General features: G+C 43.1%; 1 protein-coding gene across 1 annotated transcript in view; it reads right to left on the reverse strand.

Moving 5' to 3' along the window:
• Positions 1-10444: 10444 nt before the first annotated feature.
• LOC127051369 (cytochrome c oxidase assembly protein COX16 homolog, mitochondrial) overlaps positions 10445-27125 on the reverse strand; it is a 71954-nt gene continuing 55273 nt past the window's right edge. Inside the window, exon 4 of the mRNA XM_050953644.1 lies at positions 10445-10806. Coding sequence (XP_050809601.1) covers positions 10690-10806 — 117 coding nt within the window. The 3' untranslated portion in view covers positions 10445-10689. The remainder of the gene's footprint in view (positions 10807-27125) is intronic.

The following is a 27125-nucleotide window of genomic DNA, read 5'->3' on the forward strand; positions in this document are numbered from 1 at the left end:
CATGAGTAATTGAACAAAAGTGAGGCCTCTCTTTCTGGGAGACAGGATTAGGGAAGTCTGACTCAGCAGGGAGATTAGAGAGGCTATCAAAATAAAGAACTCAGTAATAGTGGGGGATTTCAATTACTCCCATATTGACTGGGTACATGTTACCTCAGGACGAAATGCAGAGACAAAATTTCTCAATACTTTAAATGACTGCTTCTTGGAGCAACTGGTATGGGAACCCACAAGGGGAGAGGCAATTCTCGATTTAGTCCTGAGTGGAGCGCAGGATCTGGTCTAAGAGGTAACTATAGCAGGACCACTTGGAAATAGTGACCATAATATAATGACATTTAACATTCCTGTGGTGTGAAGAACACCTCAATAGCCCAACACTGTGGCATTTAATTTCAGAAAGGGGAACTATGCAAAAATGAGGAGGTTAGTTAAACAGAAATTAAAAGACACAGTGACTAGAGTGAAATTCCTGCAAGCTGCATGGACACTTTTTAAAGACACCATAATAGAGGCCCAACTTAAATGTAGACCCCAAATTAGAAAATACAGTAAAAGAACTAAAAAAAGAGCTGCCCTGGCTTAACAACCATGTAAAAGAAGCAGTAAGAGATAAAAAGGCATCTTTTAAAAAGTAGAAGATAAATCCTAGTGAGGTAAATAGAAAGGAGCATAAACACTGCCAAATTAAGTGTATAAATGTAATAAGAAATGCCAAAAAGGAGTTTGAAGAACAGCTAGCTAAAAAACTCAAAAAACGTTTTGTTATTACCTTTCACGTACATCAGAAGCAGGAAACCTGCTAAACAACCAGTGGGGTCCCTGGACGATCAACATACAAAAGGAGCATTTAAAGATGATAAAGTCATTGCGGAAAAACTAAATGAATTCTTTGCTTCAATTTTTATAGCTGAGGATGTTAGGGAGATTCCCAAACCTGAGCCGTCTTTTGTAGGTGACAAATCTGAGGAATTGTCACAGATTGAAGTGTCACTAGAGGAGGTTTTGGAATTAATTGATAAACTTAACAGTAACAAGTCACCGGGACCAGATGGCATTCACCCAAGAGTTCTGAAAGAACTCAAATGTGAAATTGTGGAACTATTAACTATGGTTTGTAACCTGTCCTTTAAATCGGCTTCTGTACCCAATGACTGGACGATAGCTAATGTAACGCCAATATTTAAAAAGGGCTCTAGAGTGATCCCGGCAATTACAGACCAGTAAGTCTAATGCCAGTACCGGGCAAATTAGTTGAAACAATAGTAAAGAATAAAATTCAGACACATAGAAGAACATAAATTGTTGCGCAAAAGTCAACATGGTTTCTGTAATGAGAAATCATGTTTTACTAATCTATTAGAGTTCTTTGATAGGGTCAACAAACATGTGGACAAGGGGGTCCAGTGGACATAGTGTACTTAGATTTCCAGAAAGCCTTTGACAAGGTCCCTCACCAAAGACTCTTTTGTAAATTAAGTTGTCATGGGATAAGAGGAAAGATCCTTTCATGGATTGAGAACTGATTAAAATACAGGGAACAAAGGGTAGGAATAAATGATAAATCTTCAGACTGGACAGAGGCAACTAGTAGTGTTCCCCTCTAGTTCTAGGATTGGTCCTAAGGTTCTAGGACCAATCCTATTCAACTTATTCATAAATGATCTGGAGAAAGGGGTAAACAGTGAGGTGGCAAAGTTTGCAGACGATACTAAACTGCTCAAGATAATTAAGTCCAAAGCAGACTGTGAAGAACTTCAAAAAGATCTCACAAAAGTAAGTGATTGAGCAACAAAATGGCAAAAGAAATTTAATGTGGATAAATGTAAATTAATGCACATTGGAAGAAATAACCCCAACTATACATACAATATGATAGGGGCTAATTTAGCTACAACTAGTCAGGAAAGAGATCTTGGAGTCATCGTGGATAGTTCTCTGAAGACATCCACGCAGTGTGCAGAGGCGGTCAAAAAAGCAAACCGGATGTTAGGAATCATTACAAAGGGGACAGAGAATAAGATGAGGAATATATTATTGCCCTTACATAAATCCATGGTACGCCCACATCTTGAATACTGCATACAGATGTGGTCTCCTCATCTCAAAAAATATATATTAGCATTAGAAAAAGTTCAGAAAAGGGCAACTAAAATGATTAGGGGTTCGGAATGGGTTCCATATGAGGAGAGATTAAAGAGGTTAAGACTTTTCAGCTTGGAAGAGAGGAGACTAAGGGAGGATATGATAGAGGTATATAAAATTATGACTGGTGTGGAGAAAGTGAATAAGGAAAAGTTATTTATTTGTTCCCATAATATAAGAACTAGGGGCCACCAAATGAAATTAATGGACAGCAGGTTTAAAACAAATAAAAGGAAGATCTTCTTCACACAGCGCAGAGTCAACTTGTGGAACTCCTTGCCTGAGGAGGCTGTGAAGGCTAGGACTATAACAGGGTTTAAAAGAGAACTAGATAAATTCATGGAGGTTAAGTCCAATAATGGCTATTAGCCAGGATAGATAAGGAATGGTGTCCCTACCCTCTGTTTGTCAGAGGCTGGAGATGGATGGCAGGAGAGAGATCACTTGATCATTTCCTGTTGGGTTCACTCCCTCTGGGGCACCTGGCATTGGCCACTATTGGTAGACAGGATACTGGGCTGGATGGACCTTTGGTCTGACCCAGTATGGCCGTTCTTATGTTCTTATACTGAGGTAAAGACTAAGCTATGCATGGGCAGTGTGCACTGTTCAGGGGTTGGTTCCTACAAAGCGACCAAGCCGATCCCAAAACGTGTGATGCAATGCATAGTAAATGCAATATAATGTGTAAATGTATATAAAGGAAGAGGCTTGCTGTGTAACTCTGGATGTGATATGCCATATACCCACCCCCTATGCTTGAGTCTGATCAACTCAGCATAGCTCTGCTGTGTGCCAAGTAAAGGAACCTGAGTGATGAGACTGGAGTTGAACTGAACTGTTGGAAAAGTGAGTGGATGAGGTCTTGGGGGAACCCCACGAGTGCTTTGTACAGTCTTACCCTTAATGGTGTAAGACCTCTCAGTGTTATTCATTCTGTTGAGTTGGATGAGAATTTTAAGCCTATGGCTCTGACCTTGTTGCGCATGCAACATGTGATCGCACTGAAGGGATGCTCTTGAGGCAAAACTCACCATTTTAGGTCAGAAAAGATCTGCTGGGAAAAAAATCATTTTACCCAGAGATCGGTATTTCAGTTAGTCCTGTCTATGCAATCCGACAGCATTTCCACTCCCCAGGCTCTTTTGTGGTTCCCCTCCCAGAGCAGAGAGCTTTGGCAGACTACCCAAGGATGGACAAAGCTGGGATTGCATGTTACATCTTAATAATGGATGACAGGGCTGGATCTTCCTCCACCTTTGTAACGATTATTTACTGCCAACATGAAATCATCATTGATTTGGATGTCTCCAAATATAAACCTCATCACAGAGCAGAGCCAAAAAAATGAAATAAATACCACCACCCAGATCTAGGGTTGCCAATTTCCTAATTGCACAAAACCAAACACCCTAGCCCCGCCCCTTCCCCAAGTCCTTACCTCCCGCTCACTACATTCCCCCTCCCTTGGTGGCTCGCTCTCCCCTACCCTCACTCACTGTCACTGGACTGGGGCAGGGGTTTGGGGTGCGCAGGGTGAGGGCTCCGATTGGGGGTGCAGGCTCTGGAGTGGGGCTGGGGACAAAGGGTTTAGGGTGCAGGAGGGGACTGTGGGTTGAGGGAAGGGGTTGGGGTGCAGGCTCTGAGATGGAGCCATGGATGAGAGGTTTGGGGTGCAGGAGGGGGCTCCAGGGTGGGTGGGTGGGGCAGAGGGATTCAGGGTGTGGGAGGGGGCTCTGGGATGGGGCAGAAGGTTGAGGTTCAGGGGGGTGAGGGCTCTGTTTGGGGGTACAGGCTCTGGGGTGGGGCCAGGGAGGAAGGGTTTGAGATGCAGGACAGGGCTCCAGGATGGGGCAGAGGGGTTCAGGGTGTAGGAGGAGGCTCTGGGCTGGGGTGCAAGGGGTGTGAGGGCTCCATCTGGGGATACAGGCTCTGGGGTTGGGCCAGGGATGAGGAGTTTGGGGTGCAATAGGGGGCTCTGGGTTTGAGGGCACTCAGGGCTGGGACAAGGATTTGGGGCTAGGGCTTGGGGCAGGGGCTTACCCCCAGCGGCTCCTGGTCAGCGGCAGGATAAGACAGGCTTCCTTCCCATCCTGACTCTGCACTGTGCCCCAGAAGTGAACAGCAGTCCAGCTCCTAGGCGGAGGCATGGCAGGTTGCTCTGCACACTGCTCTCGCCTGCAGGCACCACCCCCTCAGCTCCCATTGGCCACAGTTCCCAGCCAATGAGAGTGTGGAGGGGCATAACGCCGGCCATGTCTGGCGTGCAGCGCAGAGTCAGGACAGGTAGGGACTAGCCTGCCTTAGCTCCGCAGCACTGCTGACTGGACTTTTAGTGGCCCAGTTGACGGCACTGAGTGGAGCCGCCAGGGTACCTTTTTAACTGGGTGTTCTGGTCGAAAGCCGGACACCTGGTCACCATGCCCAGATCCTGACCCACAGTCTATGGCAGTGCGTTAGAGGACCTGGGAGAAGAGGCTCAGAGAACTAGCAATAGAATATAGAGCCTTCCACTGTTTTTGCATCAAACAGAAGCAAGCTAGGCCTTAAAATGGTTTCCATCACATTGGCAGTTTTTTGGCGTTGTCACAGGGTGGCCACCCACTCCTGCCATGAAGGGCTGAGAACAGCCCTGGGAGAAGGCGATGGTAGGGGAAAATCTGGGCTGATTGGGGAAGTAGTCACAGCTGGGCCACACCCCAATCAGGCTGCAGCTGGCCCTATAAAGAGGCTGGTGGGCTGGGCACATAGGCAGTCTCTCTCTCTAGGTGCCAATGATGAGTGATATGGACTGCAGTCTGCCCCCAGAGTGTGGGGGCTAGATGAGGACTGGCAGTGAACACTGAGGAAAAGTGGGAATAGAGGGTGGGAATTCCCCTGGGAGGGGAGCCCAGAGAGAGATGGGTACTGCCAGGGGGAAGCACCCAAGGGAGAGGGATACCAGGGTCCAGGAAGGACATGGGGCCAGCAACAGCAGGACAGTGACCTTCAGAGGGTGCTCCAGCTGCTAGAACACTAATTCCTCAGAAGACTAGCAGGGGGTGCCGCAGGAGTGAGTCCCGCATCACTACAGACCCACTCATCATTAGGGTTCCTCCTCCTGGCTGCTCTGGAGATTAGCTTTTTCCAGATCTGCTGCTTGCTCATGTGCCCTGCTGCCTCTCTTTCTCTCTGTGGCATGGCCCTTCCGCCAGGTCATTATAGTCCTTTCACTCTTCTGGAGTATCAAAGTCTTTCCATAGCAACTGCCTGGGTGCTGGCGGTGCTTCCACATCCCCTGGCTTGAAGTGATTTCCATTATATGCAGGGTTCACAGACTGGTTCAATGGCTCTCAGCACCCTCACTATACAAATTGTTCCAGCACCCTTGAGCAACTGTCTTTGTCAGTCTTCTCATTCACTGACCAAATGGTGCCATTTCCCCTGTAGCTGGTACGGGAATCCAGACCCAGTCTGTAGGCCAGGTTCCAGATCAGGGGATCCTCCAAGCAGCAGCCAAGGTCTGTATGATCTTAAACCTTGCTGCCATATTCCTGAGCCTTTTCCTACACCCTCTCCCCTAGGTTTTCCTCCTTTCCTCTCTAATGTCCAGAGAGTGGATGCAGGCTCCTTCACTGCAGCCCCTTTCTGCTACCAACTTCTTGGTTTTATCATAGCCCTGTCTGTTACTTCTTAGCTGGGCTCTATTTCCAATCAGGGGCTGCTTATCCAGCCTAATTCCCCTCAGGTGTGGCCTATCAAGTTAACTGGCCCCTTCTCATCATTAATCCTTTCAAGACTAATGTGGTGTGAACATCCCAACACACACTATCCTCCTTAAGACTGCATCCCTCGGAGGTATGGATGCCTTCCCCCCTAGCATTGCCAGAGCTGGGTCTGCAGGTCTTCCCACTCCTGCTCCAAGTCGCCAACCATGAGAAGCAGTTTACCTTTCTCCTCCATGGTCTCTCCAAATGTTTCCTTCTAGAATTGAATGTCCTCTATAGCTTCATGTAAAGCCTTCTCAGTTGCCACCAATTTCTGTTGTAGCACCTTTCCTTGTTCTGTAGGCTTTCCCAGCACCCTGTCTCTCATGGGCTGGATTCCTACTGTCTTTAGTCTATTCTCTGTATTTGTCTCTGCGTCCCTCACTTTTATCTTTGAAGGACCCTTTCTCATCTCTGGTTCTTCATTACCGCATTGGCTTTCTCTACCACTCCACTAATGTTTTGTTCTGGTTTCTAATCAGGACCCTCCCCTTCCCTGAGCCACAGTTGGGTTACCTGTGAGGGCAAAGCCTCCTCACATGTCCTTAGGGCCAGCCTTAGGGAAAATGGTCCTCTAGGCGAACTTGTATTTTGATGCCTTGGCCCCTGTGGCCACAGCATATACACACACACACACCATTGAACAGATCAGAGAGAAGGCAGCACCTATCTTCACACAGATCTCATGATCATTGAATGGGCAGAAAAGGTAAGGCCAAGAGTGCACTGAATGCATAAAGGTTAAATAGGGTTTTGTTTGTCAGCAGTGGCTGTCTTTTAAAAGTGATGAAGGAAAGCATCCATTTAGGGAGGGAAAATGACGACATTTTAAATGTTAGACAGCTGCAGAGAATCCTATGTGCATCCTACTGCTAGCGAAGAGGGGAAACAGCAGCAGGCTTAGAGATAAATAGATGGGAGCCTGATTTATGATATGTAGAGAAAGTATCACCAGGTTAGCTGGCTCTCTAGAGGGAGTGGAGAAACAGGTTAGTTTGAGGCACTAATGTGTATGTCATGCTGTCTGGAGCGGCTTACAGCTGTGAGTCCCAACCTCAGGGCAGAAACTTCAAACTGGTTGTATGTTCTGTAATTGGATTTCATCAACCCAGTAACAAGTGTGAACTCCTAAAGCGCTATAAATACATCAGAGGGATAAATAACTTCTTTCCCTCCCTGGTATTTAAGTTAAGTGCAATGTGGACACAAGAACAAATGGATATAAACTGGCCATCAACAAGTTTAGACTCAAAATTAGGCAAAGGTTTCTAACCGTCAGAGGAGTGAAGTTCTGGAACAGCCTTCCAAGAGGAGCACTGGGTGCAAAAACCTAACTAGCTTCAAGACTGAGCTTGATAACTTTCTGGAGGGGATGGTATGATGGGACTGCCTACAATGGCACATGCCTATTGGCAACTGCCTGTAGAAAAATCCCCAATGCCCAGAGACGGGATACTAGATTGGGAGGTCTCTGAGTTACTAGGGAGAATTCTTTCCCTAGTATCTGCCCGGAGGGTCCTGCCCACATGCTCAGAGTCAAACTGCTTACCATGTTTGGGACTAGGAAGGAATTTCTCCCTGAGTCAGCTTGTCAGAGACCCTTGGGGCTTTTCACCTTCCTCTGCAGCATGGGTCACAGATCACTTGCAGGTTTAAACTAGCCTAAGTGGTGGATTCTCTGTAACTTGAAGTCTTTAAACCATGATTTGAGGACTTCAGCAACTCAGCCAGAGGTTGTGGGTCTATTTCAGGAGTGGCTGGGTGAGGTTCTGTGGCTTGCAATGTGCAGGAGGTCAGACTAGATGATCAAATTGGTCTCTTCTGACCTTAAAGTCTATGAGTCTATAACAGTCTTACCATGGAATCACAGATAGACTGGAATGCCCAGGGGGACTATGCTGCCACCCAGGTAAGTTGGACTATGCGATAGACGGTCACTTTACACCAAAAATCATTACAATATTCAGGTTACTCCCAGTCCTAGTCACTTGCCACAGGTCATTTGTACTCAGACCTGAAATCAAAGACAATGCCTGTAGCCAATCCTGTAATAAAGTTAATTTAAGATTTATTAACTAAGAAAAGAGTTATTTATAAGGTGAAAACAGAAAACATACAAGAGTTTACAGTCTTAGATGTAAAAAGGTAATATAAGCTTCTATAATAAGCATTGTTATATGTCCTTTAGGGCTGACCCGTGCCAAGCAACGTTGGGATCTCTTGCTTATGTTTGGAAGTCTTTGGTCCTCAGAGTCCAGACACTAGAAAAGATCCAGTTTCTCCTTGTCAGGGATTTTTAACCCCCCCTACCTCAGAATCCAAGCTGATGGGATGAGTGACCCTGCATGCAACTACTTCACTGGGGGGAGGGGAGGGAAGCAAGCAATCAACAAAGTCTTTGTTCCACAATGGCCCATTTGGATTCAGTAGTCCTTCCTGATGGGCACCTCTTGTAGTAAACTAATATTTCACACTTGGTAATTCTTCTCCTCTGACTGTGGGGAATTTACAGTCTTAAACATTTTTATATTTAAACACTATCTTATAACATGGGATACGAAAATATTATAACTAGGATTAATACATGCAGCATCCTACAAGCATTCCATAAAGTCTAAACACATCGTTCCAACTCTAATATCTATTTTGATACTGCTAACCCACAGGTAAACCAGATTGGTTTCCAGCTATACATTTGTAAAAGTTCAATGAGGCCTAGGGACCTTAGAACGAGTTGGCACCTAGTGTGCCAGTGTCACATTGTAAACCTGGCTTCTCTGGGAATTCACACCCTCGATTTGCCAGATCAAGTGTCGTATGTGTTAGAAAATTATATTAAATTGCTCTCAGGAGACTGCATCTTGTATGCGCATGTAATGGATTAGAGGATATAATAAATCTTTTCCATTTCTAATTGCTGTCATGAATGATTCCTCCCAGGGAGAAAGGGGAGAGATGTGGAAGAAAGGAATCTATTTGAATAGATGAAAGATAAGAGCTGAAATTATTTAAGATAAAATTCAATAAGAAAGATGATGCTTACATGTATGAGCCACTATTACAGCAGTTCCTGGGAGTGACCTCTGTAGTTCAAATAGCAAAGCACCCTGTGTAATAATTAACTGTTTAAACATTCCCACAACATTCCAATTCCATTCATCTCAGCTTCAAAGTAAACTTTTTGAAAAATCTGAGCAACTTTCATTCAGCCATCTTGAGGTATTATATTATTTATTATTTTATAGATGCTATAAGTATGATAAATGCATCATAGGGAACACACAGAAGACAGTCCTGAGAAATTTACAAACTCAGCTCTCAAATCTGCAAACATTTATGCACATTCTTAACTTTATGCAAGTCCTATTTATTTAAACGTTTGCAGGATTAGGGACTACATGGGGATCTTGGCAGCCAAGTGAGGATAAAATATACTTCAAAAAGGGAAGGGATGAGAGTTATTCCAGAGATGCATTAGTGCAAATGAGACCAGAAACGTACCCACTATTTCCCAGTCTGATCACAAATTCATCTAGTCTGAGCCTGTAGAAAAGTGGGTTTTGAGGGAGGGTACATGATACACAGGATGAGGGAGGACATTCCAGGTGCATTAGACACATTATCTGAGGAAGGGATTTAAAGAGAACATGTCTCTGTGAGTTTTGAGGAGATTTACATGTACTTGTCTCTGGACTGCTCCCAAAGTAGCATCTTCTGTTGACCCGCATTTAACTCCCCAGCTCTCCAGGAGAGGAGTTTTACATGTCTTTTGCAATACCTTAGACACAGATTCATTGTGGCTGAAAGGAACCACCTAGAAGCATCTACAAAGACATTCTTTGCAAGAAGGTTCCAAACTTTACCATAACTACTTGCTAAGCAGCTTCTACATATTAGTGCATGAAGGCACAGATTCACACAAAGAAGATAACCTGTAATTGGCTTTCTCTATAAACAATCTCCCTACACCTATATGTATGTGCACATACATGTATATTATAATAGTCCTAGGGAGATTTTGCACTCCTCATATTGGGTCAAGAAGATTCTACCACTCTGTTCAGCTAGCTCACACAAAAAACATCAAGACTCTTAAAGAGGAAGAGCTCTTATTTAAACTGAAATGTTCCATAGGGAAAGTTGCTGCCCGCAACAGCACATCAATAAAGTGATTACTGAAATCTGACCACAGCTGAACGAATGTTATTAAAACCATTACCTGCTGGAACTGATTAGTGTATGAGTGAGGTGCTGAAAATAAAACACAAGAGCATTATCCAAAAACGTGCATGCTGTTCCTTAACAGCTCTTAAACCTGTAGAGTACCTCCCATGTTTAAAAGCTTTGAGTCTGAGATCACACACGAGCTCTCTGCACCAACATGTATCTGGTCACACACATCTAGAACCATCGGCAGAACTACCGCTCTCATTAGGGTGACAACTTGTGCTACTGACAGGCTGAATTCCTGGATGTCAGCCCTCACTGAAGCCCACACAAGACTTTGACCAGTAGCTATGAAAAATGCTGAAGGAAAACACTGACATCCTCAATGAAAGAATGGACTGATCTTTATTAAGAATTAATATACACAGTCTATGGGCTTCCATGCAAATGGCTGCAGTTGAACAAAGATCTTTATTTAACATTTCATCTCAGACTGATCTCAAGTAAACCACCTGTCAGCTTGGTTTTTCCCCCACCCATGTCTCTCCCTGGACACAAGATTAGAAGGCAAGAAAGCCCAGTCACTGGCATAGCAGTGATTCTACAAAGACACCGGAGTGAGCGCACATAGTCAAGATGGCTTGGAATGAAGAACTTGCTGCTGCTGCTCTTGAAGAGACTTGGAATCCTCCCATGGACGGGGCCCTCTGATGTTCTTCCAGTCATCAAAGTTAGAGTTTTTCAGTTTCTATAGATAAACAAACATAAAGCTATGTTAGGGCATGAGTGCAGTGCTTTAAACAGAGTTCTTCCAAATATGCTTGTTTCCTATATCACAAATGTAACAGCAGCCACTGGCTGATTAACTTTCACCCAGGACCAAATGATATTCTATAGGAGAAAGAAGTCTACAGACAGGAGAAAGAACAGAGAAATATCATATTACTTGCGATGACTGTAGCTGTAACTGCTACTCTATATCTAGGGAAGAGCGAGCCATTGGACAGGGCAGAAAGGTTCTCTTCTTTACCTTTTCTTTTTTTTAAACTACCCTATTTTTCAGGTCAGCCCTTTGACTGCAGGAATTTCTGGTGTCGAGGTGTAGAAAGTTGCCAAAGCACAACCAAAACCTGGCTTTTGCAGAAGGAACTACTCTTGAGGGAGATAGGGGAAGGAAGACAATGTCTGCTCATTGGTGCCCAGAGGTATTCTGCCTGTGCAGGGCAGATGGCCTCAGGGGAGTCTGAAACAGCATGATCCCCTTCACTCCATACTACTTCCATACAAAAGAGAGGAATGCACAGCTTTCCAGAATGTGCTTCCTAATTCCAGAAGCCACAAATGGGAGATGAGGCTATAACCATGTTCCCAACCCACCTACCCATGTCCCCCTTTAGGGTGAGGAATACACTGGGGTACTTGTCTATATGGGGTGTTAGTCCACACTGAGGGGTGTCCACTAGCATGTTGCACACTAATTGGCCCATGTGGACCCTGTTGGCATGCACTAAAAGCTTCTTAGTGCACGTTAATTTAGTACTGTTTGAAATGAGAACTTTTAGTGCATGTTAGCAGGGTCCATGTGGGCCAGTTAGTGCGCAACACACTAGTGTACACTAGAATTTACACCCCTCTAATACAAACAAATACATTTTGTGGAGACAGGCCCTGGGAGTGTTAAGTGGCCAAACAGCCTAGCACTTAAACAATGTCTAGATTTCCCACACAGGTGGTCTGGGGAGTAGACTGGATCTTTCTCCACCCCCCTCTAGCACCCCTGTTCAAGGGCATCCACAATAGGACTCTTCATGCATTTCTGTGACTGAGTAAAAAGAAGAAACACTCTCCTGCCCACCCCTGCAATGTGCTGCTGCTGCAGAAGGCAAAGGGATGCTGAGATTCCCCCAGCAGTAGGGTTGTACTACCACACAAGACAGCATTTTGGCACAGGACGTTGCAGTTCTTGCTATAGAGAAGCTAGAGAACCTTTGCAGACTATTTTTCAAAGCCTCTCCAGTTCCTACGTCAAAGAACTACAATAGTAAAAGACAGATGCCAAGAGAGTTTCTGTATCCAGTGCATTTTAGTGCAAAGTTTAATTTCAATGCAGTTACTGAAAACAAGCTGGAAGCAAACTCTGCTGACTCTTCCTTTAGTTTAATGCACACAGATAGTGGAGAAGTAGCTGCTTATCCCAAGTCTTCTCCCTGACCATTTACTTTAGTTTGCTACTTCCCCTGCTCTCCACCTCCCATTCTCCACACTTTATCCTTGAAATCGCACATTCTGAACCAAGTCCCACAGTGGTATAAGCAGGTGCCTTTCCTACTGAAGACAATGTGAGTTCTGCTTGTTTACACCAGGCCAAAATTTGACCCACCTCTTCACAGTGCAGCTAGTTAAGAAATGGAAGTCCCATTTCCCACTAGGCACAGACTCTCTATAGTCAGTAAGTTCCTAAATAAGGAGCTTCGCATCGGCTAACAGCAGACCTGTGAGGGAGTTTGCAACATCATCCCAAAGGTTCACACTGACGAGACAAGGGGGCATTCCGAGTGTTACCAAAGTGAAGAAGATTGTACATTATTAATGATTAAGGCTAAGATTTTGTCATGGTTATTTTTAGTAAAAATTATGGACTGGTCACGGGCAATAAACAAAAATTCATGGAAGCCAGGACCTGTCTGTGACTTTTGCTGCTGCAGCTCCATGGTTTCCCCCACCACTGTGGGTGGCTGGGAGCTGTGGGGTGACCATATTTCCCAAAGAGAAAACGGAACACCCCAGCTGCTTGCCCGAGGCGTCCCCCTCCTGCCGCATGAGGCTGCTGCCTGTTGCTGGAACCCTGAGGCCGGCCCCCTCGGGAGTGTGTCACTGGAACTTTGGCAGGGGCCTCCTATGGCTTGTCGCCAGAACCCTGCCTAGGGCCCCACTGGCTGTCAGCTCCGGAGTCCTGCAGCCCCTGGGGCTGAAGCAGAGAATGTCACAGAGGTCTCTGGGAGTCACGGATTCTGTGATTTCCATGACCTCCGTGACATAAACATAGCCTTATTAATGATACATATTGCAGTGGGACCCAACCCCTTCCTCAGGATCCGGGCCTCACTGCAATAGGCACTTTACAAATACACCAGAAGACACTACCCTTGCCCTACAGAGCTTGCATTCTAATTTGCCTACTGTCAACAGGGATGACAAACAATGAGGGACTTGAAAAAGGGTCACAGAAAATTTTGACAGCTGTAACAGGACAGGCCTGCTGTTATTAGTTCATGTTATGCAAAACCTTCATAACACTTCTACAGCTTGAAGAAATCTCAATGAGATTAGTCAGATTTCAAAATAAATTAAGCGATATCCCACAGAAAACACTTGTGCAGGCATATACATTCGCCAGACTTTTGATATGAGGTAGCAGCAGCTGAATTTTTCATACAGTGGAGTGAGTTAGCATAAGCACTTCCTGAAAACTGTCCTTGCTACTTTATTCAAATTGAGATTAACCAGCCTTTCATTTCCATTGGAAAAAATCTGAACTGACTAAGGAGGAGAGGGAGAGGGAGTTTAGGGAAGGTGTCCCATCATCCCATGCGTCTGCAACCATCACTCGGATTACAAGAGAGTTTAACACCTGACTCAAATGGAAGATTGCAAAGAACCTTTGCTTTACAAAGGGAAAGCATTCTGACTTTATAAAACACATATACAGTGCAGCTGTAAGTTTAGACTCTCTACCCACAATGCCTACTCTAGAAATGTTCAGAGATATTTTCAATAAGCAGTTACTGAAAATGAAATATATTCAGTGAAGCTTACGGAATCTGAAGAGACTACCTAAGGGACCAACACAAGCAGAATACCTAATAGAGGATAGTCTTTAACTAAAGGTCATACTCAATTGTATCGGAAGCCTGAGGAAGGCTTTGAAGGGGTCACTCTCAAGACAAAGGGTTACTTACAGCACAGGGTGTTTCAAATATGTACAGTATCTAAGAAAATGAAAACAAGAAAACATTTCAGTAGTCTTTGTTCCAAATTTAGTGGTATCAGGGTTCCTGAAAAAGACATTATGAATTACATAATGAAGGATTTAACATTCAAAGGATGGGTATAGTCAGTGTAAATAAGTAGATTAAACTATACAATTGATGAGGTCTACTAACTGAGTTTATCCTTGTTAGTTAAAATTAAGGAGTTACAAATCTAATCAGTGCACAGAGAAACTATACATTTGTTTGTTCAGGTGTTACATTCATGAAGACCATTAATAGCTTGTGACATTCACAATAAAGATTTCATTTGATGCCTTACTGCAAGTCTAGGGAGAGTAGCTTCCTAAGGACACATGGCAGAATCTGCAACTATTATTAAGGCTGCCATTTAGTCATGGAGATCACGGAATTCAGGACTTCCAAAGACATGCGTGACTTCAGCCAGTGCAGCTGGGAGCTACAGGGAGCTACGGGGTACCCCCACAGCTCCCGGCCACCACAGGTGGCAGGGGGGACCTAGCGGCAGGGCAGATCTACCGCTTCTGGCCACCATGGGCAGCAAGAGGGACCCCTGCTGCTCTCAGCCCCCGTGGGCGGCAGTGGGGACCCGGTGGCAGGGGGAATCCCCACTGTTCCCATGGAGCGTGGGTGGCAGAGGGCATCCACAGAGCTTCTGGCCACCACCGGTAGCAAAAGGGACCCCCGCCGCTCCCAGCAGCTGCTAGTGGCAGGCAGGATTTCCGCTGTCATGGATGGCAAAAGGGACCCAGGCAGCTCCCAGCCGCAGGCGGCGGGGGGGGGGGGGGAAGAGGGCCTGGATCTCCCAGCCCCTCCCCTCCAAGCTGCCCAGGCTACCCATTTTCTCATGGGTATTTTTAGTACAAGTCAGAGACAGGTCATGGGCTTCCACGAATTTTTCATTATTGCCCGTGACCTGTCCGTGACTTTTACTAAAAATATCCGTGACAATAACTTAGCCTTAACTGTTATCGGTCTAGAAGGGACATGTATCCAATCAGTGATACTTTCAGAACAGCCAGGCTATACTATTTCCCAAATCTGATTATGTCATAAAAGTTTTAAAAAGAAAAGGGGTCCTTTTTTATTCAGGTAAAGGTAAGAAGGAACATCAGCTATGAAAGTGGACCTGAAAAAAGTCCCGATTCTCTATGGCTTAGCACCTGTAGTTATTTACATCTGTGCAAAGTATGGGTACAACTCTACTCAACCAGAACTCTCCACACACTCACACACTGTGATGGGAGCCTTTCGCACCCAGTTTGTACAGAGGTAAATGACTGCCCCAGTGCTGGGCAATGGAGAATTTGGCCTTCAACTGTTACTGTGCTATTTTTATTTTTCTTAAATAAGCCTGACAACCCTGAAGAGTTAAGTCCTCTTTCTGTCCACTGAATAGGAAAAGCACACGCAGCGGTGTTACAAGCGTCCCTCAGACTGGCATACAGCCATGTAGCAGGACCACATCTTTAGATGAGAGGGTAGCTCAACCCCAAGTTCACTCTGTCTTTGGCTTTTCTGCTGAGAATGTCAATTAGTGCTAGCTGTGATGTGGACACCTGTCCATTAGGACCAGGACTGAGACCACCTAATTTCACAGAAGTACCACATACAAATGGCAAACTGCTTTCAGACACTCCCAACTTGAGAGCTATACAAACTGGCTGTCTAGAGGTGAAAGGCTCTCTGCTCTGCTACCAATCCCCTGCACTATTCAATCCACTAAACAGTCAGTCACTGAAGGAGATGTAACCAGATCAGATTGACATTCCTTTTGCTACTTGTCTCAAATAGCCCAAAGGATACTGGAAATTAATTGTTTAAAGTTAGAGCAATGTAGTACATCAAACCTACTGCTTCACTTTCTAAATCAGCTAAAAATGCCTCTTAAAAGTCTTTGGCTGACAAGCTGAAACTAGAAGACAACTGCAGCTCTGTGAGTAGGTGGTGTGGCTAAACAAGCATTCAGCTGCTCACTGCACATTTGGCTTTTATAAGACTCCTGTTAAGCAGGTTTCAATATTAGGGATACTGGATGGTATAAGGGACAGGAAGTGGCCTAGGGAGTCATTCACTCCCAGCTCCCTGGTTCAAATCTGGTCCATACTGATGGTGTTTGAAAATCATTACCCTATGAGTTTGGGTATACGTTGTCCGTAGAGGGCAAGCCTCCACACCACAAAGAGCAAACTGAAATCAATCAAAATTAATTTAGGCCTGGGAGCGCTCAGCACCTCTGAAAAATCAGGCCAAGTTATTTCAAGTTGGTCACCAAAATCAGTGGTCATTTACAACAACTGTGACTGTAGTGTCTCTGTGCTGCACTATCTCACCTGTAAAAACGAGACAATAAAAACATGCCTCTCTGAGAAGGGTGTTAGGAGGGTTACTTCCTTAGGCTTGTGAGATGCTCAGATACTTTGGTGATGAGCACCCCAGAAATGCCTATACATAACAAATCAAAAGGGGGCAATTACTGCCTGTCACTATGGTAACTGGCATGTAAAATTTCAGATAAAGATGGAAAGATTACAAAGGGCAGAGCATCTTCACAGTTGAAAGGAGCAGGGAAGAGAACCGCATCAAATCAGCTTGGTACGTGTCAGATCAACAAATTACTTCCGGGGCTATAGCGCGTGTAATGAAAGACCCTATTGTAACGTACAGATGTAGGGGGACAGAGTTAAAATGGGTGTTTAAAATCTTCACCTTATTGCACTAATGAAGCTCTGTTTTCGCATGAAGTCTTTCACAATGCAATCTCTTCGCTCTTTTCATTTTCCTTACAAAAGTCTGCTGCCACATTTGTTTAGTGATTTATGGGTTATCACTTTGTATTTAATTATTATCTGTGATTAATCCTGCTCAGACTGGAAAGCTGCATGGAGTAATTCTATTTAACCAGAGGGTGTTTCTTTGTAGTTTTATGTTATTCATGTATAACGCAAGTTGACAAGGGCGGAAGATGTTGAGAGGAAAGAGAATGCAAAGTCTGAAGTAGTATTTAGGGAAGGAAAGAATGGTTGTGGGATTACAGCACAGGATTTAGACCCGGATCCACAAAGAACTTAGGCAGCGTGGCGCTAAGCGTTACAGCATTTCTAGGTGAGGCACCTAGACAATTACTGGAACAACACTGCAATCCACAGAGCCTGAGTTAGGTGCTTATGCTCCCTATACAACGAATGAGAAGAGGTAGGTGCCTAAGAATGCGATCCACAAAAGACAGCACACTAGGCAGAGAGCCAGCTCAGATAGCCAGTGAAAAATGCTGATGGGAGATAATTAAAGAGTTATCGGAGCAGGTGGACTGGACCTCTGGGTCACCCACCTCCCAAATGGGTGCCCTGTCCACCAGGTTACAAAGTCATTCTTGCACTCTCCGGCTGAGCGTTACAGCATTGTGACTAATTATATGCAACACAGAACAGCTTCGCCAGGGACTGAGGGAGCCCTACATAAGAATATCCCCCAGCTCAGTGGTTAGAGCACTTGCCTGTTCAAATCCTTTCTTCCTCACATTCTGGGTGAGTGCTCTAACTACTGAGCTAAAAGTTATAAGGTGGGCACCACGACCACTTCTTTCCCTGACCTCCAATTCTGAATGGAACCCAAGCCAGTGGGCAGCCTCTTGGCGTGCTTACCAGATCAGGCCCATGAGTGCATTAGGTGCTTCTCTGCCTATTTTCCCATGGTTCATGGATTGCAGTGGGTCTTAGATAGGAGATAGGCAACTGGGCACCTAGAAGGAAGCAGCAGTGCACATACCCAGTGGCACAAACTTATGGGAACTTTTACCTTGAACATTTAGATACTAAGTGAGTTTAGGCACCTACAAGGTTCAGTGGGACTTTTGTGGATTGTGATGGAGCCTAATACTGGGACTTAGGTGCCTAAGTCTGGGGTTTAAGCACCTAACTAACTTAGCATCCAAGAGATCTGGGTTCTCTTCTCAGCTCTACTGAAGACTTGTAGTGAAATCCTGATGATACTGAGGGCAATGGGAGTTTTGCCATTAACTTCAATGGGACAAGATCTCACTCTCGGCACATGAGCTTGGGTAAGTCACTTAGGCCCAGATCCTCAAAAGTATTTAGGCTCCTAACTTCTACTGAAATCAGTGGAAATTAAGAGTCTGAATACCTTTGACAATCTGTGCCTTATTATCTCTGTGCATCGATTTCTCCATTTTTCAAATAGAGGCAGTACATCCCTCCTTCACAAGAGTGCGTAAAGCTTAATTAATATTTGTAAATTGCTCTGAGTGCCTTGGATGGATGGGAGTATGGAGATCCAAATTATTTAATAGCCAGAGTATTTATTGCACTCAGTAATCGGTAGGGTTACATAGCCTTTCCATTTTTAAACTAACCCCACGCTGTATTGGCCAGAGGTTTCACCTCTTAAACCCCAGAACCCACGAACATGGCAGGAGATCAGCAGAGACAGAAGGCCATTCCTACATTGCTTCTGTATGCACAGCTGGTTAAGTGTGCATTTATTGGTTCAAAGAATTCACAAGCTCCAGTAATAAAGCCGACAGAACTTGGCCATTTACTTCTACATTATCTTCTTTACTTAAACAAAAAATCTGGAAAATTAAAAGCAAAATAGTAGTAATAACACAATGTTAAGTCTGTGAGAACAAGCACTGAAACTTCAGTGAGTTCCAAGCTTAACTAGGCCAGGATGCACATATTTTCTGTTCCTCTTTCCCTTGTTTATGGAAGGTTAGCATATTAAGATACAAGACCTTAGAAATGCTCAGAAAGAGACAGAAGTATTGCTCTTTGTCACTGAGATGTGCCATAAAATTTACAGCATGTGCACCAGGGCTAAGGAATTTCTTTACTTCTGAGTGCTTAATCTTGCCATCTTAATACTGTATTAAAACTTTTAGAAGTAAATCCTAGCCAGTATTTTACCACTTTAAAGGGCCCCCTTCCAGCAAAGCAGACGTTTGAGAAGTGTTCTCCTTCTGCCTGGAATCCACCTCCATGGGTACTCTCTATGCAGCTATGTGCTGTGAGATCTGGGGTGTGGGTCAGCCAAAGCGTGAGGCTCCCCTGCTGTGCAGCTTCTCTGGTCTTTCCCCATCCCCCATACACTGCAGGATGAGCATGGTAGGAGAATGGGGGCTAGGGACATAGTTCAATTGTATGGATGGAGTAACATCTGCAGAGCACCTCAGGTCCTACTCCTGGACCTAGATGGGGAGAGGAATACAGATTGCTCCAGCACTTCCCTCTATGGACGTCCCCTGCAGGCAGCTGAATTTGTCAGGATGGGTAACAGGGAGAAGACCTGCTCCTTTGTCTTGCTTTGACTGTAAGCTCTTTGAGGCAGGGACCATCTTTTCATTGTGTGTGTACAATGCCTAGCACAACGGGTCCCAATCCCTGATCTGCAGGCACTGACGCAATACAAATAATTAACTAAGATACACTCTTTCAAATGTATATACTAAAAACAGAAGTTGTACTACAAGGGAGGAAGGAGAAAGGGAAACATTTCATATTTGAGTGCTACCAGGAGGTTTAACCTCTGAAAAATTTTGTAATATAAATGATTCCAGGAGCTTCTGGCAAGTGAAGAGAAGGGCTGAGATGCATGTCAAGGAGTGAGCCAAGGAGCCACCATAGCAAGAGGTGATTACCTGCCAAACTAATACATGATGGTGGCATCCCTAAAAACTGTCATGTGAGAATACAGGTTCCCATAAGAAAGGCTCAAGGAGCAGATCTCAAATATAGCTAGGGCCCTTCATTTTCAGTTTTTATTTTAATTTTTCCCAGGAATTTATCAGTGTTCATTACCACAACAACAAAAGCAGGTGAAAAATCAGTACCAAAACCTATTATTTTTTTTGGGTAAATATCAGGGTTTATTTTGATGGACGGAAAGATAGGGAAAAAAGTATTCAGTAGATTAATGTTTTGAATTCCATTCGCTCGATGTGGTTTGCTGCAGAACTAAAACAAAACTCAAAACACAATGCCCCCGCTGAGTTTATGAAAATAATACATCTCTAATCCCCGAATAAAAAACTTTTCATTTCAATAAACAGGTTACTGTTGTAGACTTAGAACTTTTAGTCTATAAATATTTACATTTTATAATTGGGCCACACCATTTGCAGCACATACACTCAAGTCCATCCTTGTCTCCTGTTTGTTTTATAAAAACTTTCAAATACTTCCAGTATTCTGAAATGTACTCTGATACAGATTGTTTTCTTCCCATTTTAGTGTGTCAAATCTTTAAACCGTTATCAGATAACAGCTTGAAATGTGTACATGGTGGGCATGGATTCATTAGTATACTCAGATGTGCACGCACTTCAGACCTTGCGTGCGTTCCTGCTTGTTTATTGTATGTATCTTCTAGACCAGGGGCTGGCAACCTTTCAGAAGTGGTGTGCTGAGTCTTCATTTATTCACTTTGATTTAAGGTTTCGTGTACCATTAACACATTTTAATGTTTTTAGAAGGTCTCTTTCTATAAGTCTATAATATATAACTAAACTACTGTTGTACGTAAAGTAAATAAGGTTTTTAAATGTTTAAGAAGCTTAATTTAAAATTAAATTAAACTGCAGAGCCCCCCCAGACCAGTGGCCAGCACCCAGGCAGTGTGAGTGCCACTGAAAATCAGCTGGCATGCCATCTTGGGCACGCATACCATAGGTTGCCTACCTGTTCTAGACTAATACATAGCCTTACTTCAACAGGCAGCTTTGTATATAAACACAGACTAATTATTATCATACTATATCTACCTCATGCAATGTATTGCATTTTCCTCATAAAACAAGTTATTTTTTATATATTTGAATAATACAAAAGTAGGGTGAAAATCAGAAAAAAATGAATACTACTTTTTTGTAAAATTCCAGACTTTTTTTGGTAAAAATTGGTTTAAATGGAAAACGAAGGGGTTTAAATATAGCCTACATCTAGGCCATTAAGAGCTTTAAAAAGAAAAAAAATTAAAAAAACCCACATAGCAGATATAACTTAAACAAATCCACCCCTCTACATTTGTAAACTGCATTTTCTGTTTCTCAGCTGTTACTGTTTATAGACCAGCTGTCGGTTTAGGCAGTGCTAACACTGGAGTCTTTTTAGTTAGCTCTCTGTCTCTTATCCACACTCTCCTGCAGATTTTCCACTCTCATCTCTATCAGGAGCTTGCTAGACAATTTATAGTCCCAAAACAGAAAGGTTTTGTCTCTGTTAGTAATTCTGATTTTGGCCGGATGCAACACAGCAGCTTCAATTCCTTCAGCTATCAATTATTTCTTCCGTGACACCAATGCCCACACTTTGCTTTGTGTTTCTGAGCAAATGCCTGGGAAAAAAATATAAAATAAATTTGAACCATTTCATGCCACCTCTTGTTTCTTCATTTTGGCTAAAATTCTGTTTTTTTATTTGATAAGGCTGGTAACACTGCTCCCTTTCCCCTATGACTTTCTTTTTGCAGGCAGATTTCTGGGTGGCACCCTCAAGCTGTACAGGATGTTGAATAAGTAAGTAAGTAAGTAAGTAAGTAAGTAAATAAATAAATACTGCTTGCAAGTAAATTGTACCTTTCTGGAATTATAACTGAAGTGTGTGTGAACCAGGTATGTCAGGGTGAATTGTTAATCAGGTCTATCTTAAACAAAGGAATTTGCATTTACCTCAGTTTACATACAAGCAGTAAACAGACTGTGACTATTGGTGCCTTGGAGGGGCCAATGAGATTGCTGAATCAGGGTTAAGTGCAAAGAACAGGACAGACAATCCCTCAAACTGGTGGTTATTCTAATAATGAGATTCACCAAGACAGCAACAAAACAGCTTCTACAATACCTTATTAGTTACCCAGAAGCCAAAATCACAGCTTCCTTAAAGCTTCCTGGGCTTCTACCCAGACAGCCAAATCAAATACGATGATGATTACTGAAAATCTTGTTTATCAGATATAAAGTTCTACCAATTCCAAGGATCAGACACATTACCCACCAGATCAATGAATATTTCAGATCTTGTCCTAGTACATGCTTACAGACAATGCTTATTATCTAAACTAAGATGTATAAAAAAAAAGAAACGCAAGAAAGAGTATTGTTTATAACAGATATGAATAAAGTTCTTGGGTCAGTTTCATTGTAGAGGTTGCAAGCTGCCAAGCTGCAAAAAGTTATTGCCAGAATCACTTCATCAGGTTATAGTCCAAATAGGTAGTCCATATATAGAGTTTGTTCAAATTCTTCCATGAAAATTAGTTGGATAATCCAGATTGGAGCTGGAGACCGCAGTCTTGCGACTCAAGCTTAAGCAGATCTGAGATAACAGGATCAGGGCCCTAGAGTTCTTTTATAGATCTCTGGCAGGCTATTGATAGCCTCTTCACAGCAGGTGTTCCTTGGGTGAAGCTTTATGGCTTTTAAATAAAACCTCCTATTTCCTATGTATACACAGGTAATTAGTTGCATTCATCAGCATAAGGTAATTATCCATTAATCGGTTCACAGACCGTTTACTACAAACTTCAAAGAAAAATAAAGACAATGATATTATTACACCCAAGTTTCAACTAAATGTTAATGTTCCCTTTTGATCTCTGACTATATAGACTATAGTAACAGACAGGAACCATCTGGTTACACTGTTAACCTCTAACAAGATATAGGTAAACAGATAAATACAAATCACACTCACTCTATTTCTCTAACAATACAAGTCTACATTTCAAAGCTTTAGTCTATCTAGCATGGCTGTGTTAGGCGTTTATAAGGAATGGCCCTAATTGTCATTTATATACTTTTCTAATATTTCTTTAAAGGTTGAATTTGGGTCACAGTTGCTTAACCCTTTTTGGCTCAGTGTCACAGACCCATCAAGCTAACAAGGACTGGAGGCAAACCTCACACTAACAAGCGGGAGAGAAGACACATGGTGTCTATATCCAGCAGAAGAGAACCTTAGTCTGGGTTTTACTTTTCAGAAGAATCCATTTCAAAGGTTTACTGGGCTGAACTTCAAGTGATAAGCAACTGAATCAACGGATTGTATACAACATTACTGTATCACAAAAGCATAGAGAATGAGGTATTTTCTAAAAGCTAATGACACACTGGCAATATCATTGTGAAACATATGTATTAACATTATAGGAGAAATTATGAATACTCATTGATATTATATTTTAAAGTGTGTGGCCAAAGGAAGTTCCCGCCCAGACAGGGAGTGGGGGCAGACATTTACTTGTCTCCTGTGTAAATTAAGGATAATAGAATCAAAACAACAGAAGTCCCATTTGCATAGAAATCAGAAGGGGGAAGGGAAGAATAGGATGAGGTCAGCTTCTTAGTGGATACAGCAAGCTCAGCACACAGAAGGGCTTCCTGTCTCTTGAACCAAGGCCATTGAACTTTGGGAGATATAAGCAAGGGCAAAAAGTCATTTTTGGTATCCATTGCTAGACAGACACAAGGGAACAGAGCTCCTGCAAGCTGAGAATGATGGGTCTTTCAAACAAGGGGGGGCTGAAGTTTCTGAAACTGAATAGAGGTGAGAAGTCTGTCTAAGCAAAGATCTTTCACCTAAGATGATAAGGGAAGCCAGCGCCTTGTACCTTTTGGGGAAGGTCCTGACTGAAGGAAAGTTAGCCATGGCTGGGAAGAAGCATGATTGGTGATGGAAACCATCTTGAACAAAGGCTGTATCTTGCTAGATTAATTTTTAGACTCTTATATGCGTGTTTTCACTTTTATTTGCTTGTAACCCTTTCTAACCTTATTCTTTTTACTTAGCAACACTTAAGCTATGTCCTACTGTTAATAAATTTGTTTTATTTTACTATAAACCAACTTACTGCGGTGTTTAAAGAGAAGGAAGTATTAACCCCAGTTGAGTCAATAAGCTATGATGTGTGTTGTGTCTTTAGAGAAACAAGTGAACCATATTATTTCTCTGAATTGCCCAGGGCTGGACACTGCAGAGCACATGGTTTTGGGAAAATTCAAGACAGGGAGCTTGCTGGGGTCACCCTGCAAGTAGTAACCAAAGCTGGTGGAAGCCAGAGTGGGGCTGTAGATGGGCTGCTGGGGTAAGAACTGCTGAACCAGGGCTGTCTAGCGCACACACACACACACACACAGTGTGACCTGCTTGCTGGTAGGGAGCAGCCCATGTTGGAGCTATAACAGCAAAGCATTGCAAGACACCCAAGGTTCCACGGCAGGCATGACAACACCCTGCACTGGTCTGGATTTCATCCCAGAAGGTGATGGCATATGAACTAGGAAAAGTTTGGCAAGATGGCACTTAGAGCAGGCAGGCTTCAGGACAGAAACTAAACAGTCTCTGGACCATTCTAATCTCACTGTGGAACATTTTTACATTATTGTAAATATGACACTCTTGGTCACTGCCAAATCTGGACAAATTAGATCCAATCATGCTCTAAAACAGTCATCATGCACTGTTTAATTGTGTGGTTCTATGTATCTTGCATTGCTGGGTAAACATTATTATTCCCCATATTAATTATTACTACTACTACTACTACTGCTTTTGTTTTGTTATAGAAGGGTGATATGAGGCAGACAGAAGTTAAGTAATTTGCACAAGATCACAAAGCAAGAGAGTGACAGAGGTGATAATGGATCTCGGCCCATATTTTTGAAGGTATTTAAGCGTTACTGTGCTCAGTATTGTAACACCTAACTGATTTAGGAGCAAAAGTCTCATTTTCAAAAGGGATTTAGGCACTTAGTAGCCTAAAACACTTAAATATGTTTTAAAATTTGGGCTCTCTTGTCTCCTGCCTCTCACTGCCCAGCACTTATGCAGTGCTGTTGTAGCTGTGTTCGTCCCAGGATATTAGAGAGACAAGGTGGGTGAGGTAAGTATGTTTTGTTGGAACAACTGTCTCTCTCACCAACAGAAGTTGGCTCAATAAAAGATATTACCTCATCCACCTGGTTTCCTATCTCTTTACTCAAACAACCCTTCTAATTGTAGTTAGCACCCAGTGTGAACAGGGATTTTTTTTAAAGTCATCTCTTTAGTGGAAAGTATGATATTGTCTACTCCACGAGCATGTCTACAGAATAGTTTAACAAGTTAGTTTTTATTTCCCCACTACTCTGACCTTGTCCTTCTCCATTCATGAATCCCTGCATTAGCTTCCATTCTCTTCTGCATCAAACTTCAAGCTTCTCCTCAACTCTGCCCTTGTATACAACTCCCACTTGCCTCATTTTCTCCTGCATCTACTCCTGATTTCAATTTAAGTTTTCCTCTTCACCATCCTATGTGTTATCTTAGCCCCTCCCAACTCCACACCATCTTCCATGCTGTCCTAATGTTTGGAATAAACCCCCTACGGCTATATGCTAAAAACTTATTCAGTCTCCTTGGTGAAGCAATCATGCTCTAATGGCCAATCCCCACTATTGTCTTGTACATTTGGTTTCCCTTTTGCTCTTAGACAGTACGTTTTTCAGAGCAGGGGCTGGTTCACTGTTTGACCCCCACCTAATACTGTGCCATGTACGCTTAAGAGTATTATATAAACATTTAGTAACCACCCCTTGATGTGCAGATTACAGACTATGTTATAACAGCGTTCTTCTGGAATCACACTTGAAAAGCATTTCAAACACAGATACTGTTACTTAGGGTTTTCAGAACCCCCAACAGGGGTAACTTAACTATTTCCCTCCAGGCACTGTCAGGAATAAATCAATGGGAGCACAGCAATTCCATCTGATAAAGATGAATGCAAGTAAGCGTGCTCTATCAAAAATTGCAGCTTATTAGATTTAAGCAGACACGGACATAAGCAATAGGTTTAGAACATCCCAGATATTTACCTAACATCTGGAACCAGATTGCTGGCACTTAAAATTAAAAAGGTTGTAGATCAGTTTTTAAACTAAGGGCTGGGGGAAAGCCAACAGGTGCAGAGGAGCACATGGTTCGGACAGAGACATCCCTTAGTGGAGGATCTACTAATGGAGACTCTCTATGTCCTAGTAAGGAGGAGAGTATGGAAGATGATAAAATACAGGTAGGATCAGATGAGAAACAGTCAAATGAAAAAAAAAAGTTTCATTCAATTACATCATGTAATGGGAGATAGCTAAAAAGTGACACGTTTTTAAAGTGCTTACATACCAATGCTAGAAGTCTAAATAATAAGATGGATGAACTAGAGTGCCTCACATTAAATGAGGATATTGATATAAAAGGCATCCCAGCAATTTGGTGGAATGAGGATAACCAATGGGACACAGTAATACAGGATACAAAATATATCAGAAGGACAGAACAGGTCATGCTGGTGGGGGAGTGGCACTATATGTGAAAGAAAGTGTAGAATCAAATGAAGTAAAAATCTTAAATGAACTAAACTGTACCATAGAATCTCAATGGATAGTAATTCCATACTCGAATAATAAGAATATAGCAGTAGGAATATCTTACCAGCTAGATGACCAAGATGCCGATAGTGACTGTAAAATGCTCAGGGAGATTAGAGAGGCTATGAAAATAAAAAGCTCAATAATAATGGGGGATTTCAACTATCCTCATATTGACTGGGTACATGTCACCTCAGAACGGGATGCAGAGATAAAGTTTCTTGACACTTTAAATGGCTGCTTCTTGGAGCAGCTACTCCTGGAGCCCACAAGAGGAGACAATTCTTGATTTAGTCCTAAGTGGAGCATAGAATCAGATACAAGAGGTGAATATAGCTGGACTGCTTGGTAATAGTGACCATAATATAATTAACTTAAACATCCTTGTGGTGGGAAAAAGACCCTAGTGGTTGAACATTGCAGCATTTAATTTCAGTATTAAGTTCTTTCTAGCATGCCCTGTTCTTAATACACTGAGTTGCTCTCTCCACTAGTTGAAGTTCTGGGTGGCGTACCCTAGCCTAACGGAAACAAAGGCTTGGATAAGCCAACATTTTCAACAGAGAGAAAATGTCTTGTTGGGAGACTAAGAACCTTCCTCCCTGTACTAAAGCTCTATTGCCAGAATTTATTTAAGGA

The sequence above is a fragment of the Gopherus flavomarginatus genome, chromosome 5, assembly GCF_025201925.1.
Source record: "Gopherus flavomarginatus isolate rGopFla2 chromosome 5, rGopFla2.mat.asm, whole genome shotgun sequence".
In the NCBI taxonomy this organism is placed as follows: domain Eukaryota; kingdom Metazoa; phylum Chordata; order Testudines; family Testudinidae; genus Gopherus; species Gopherus flavomarginatus.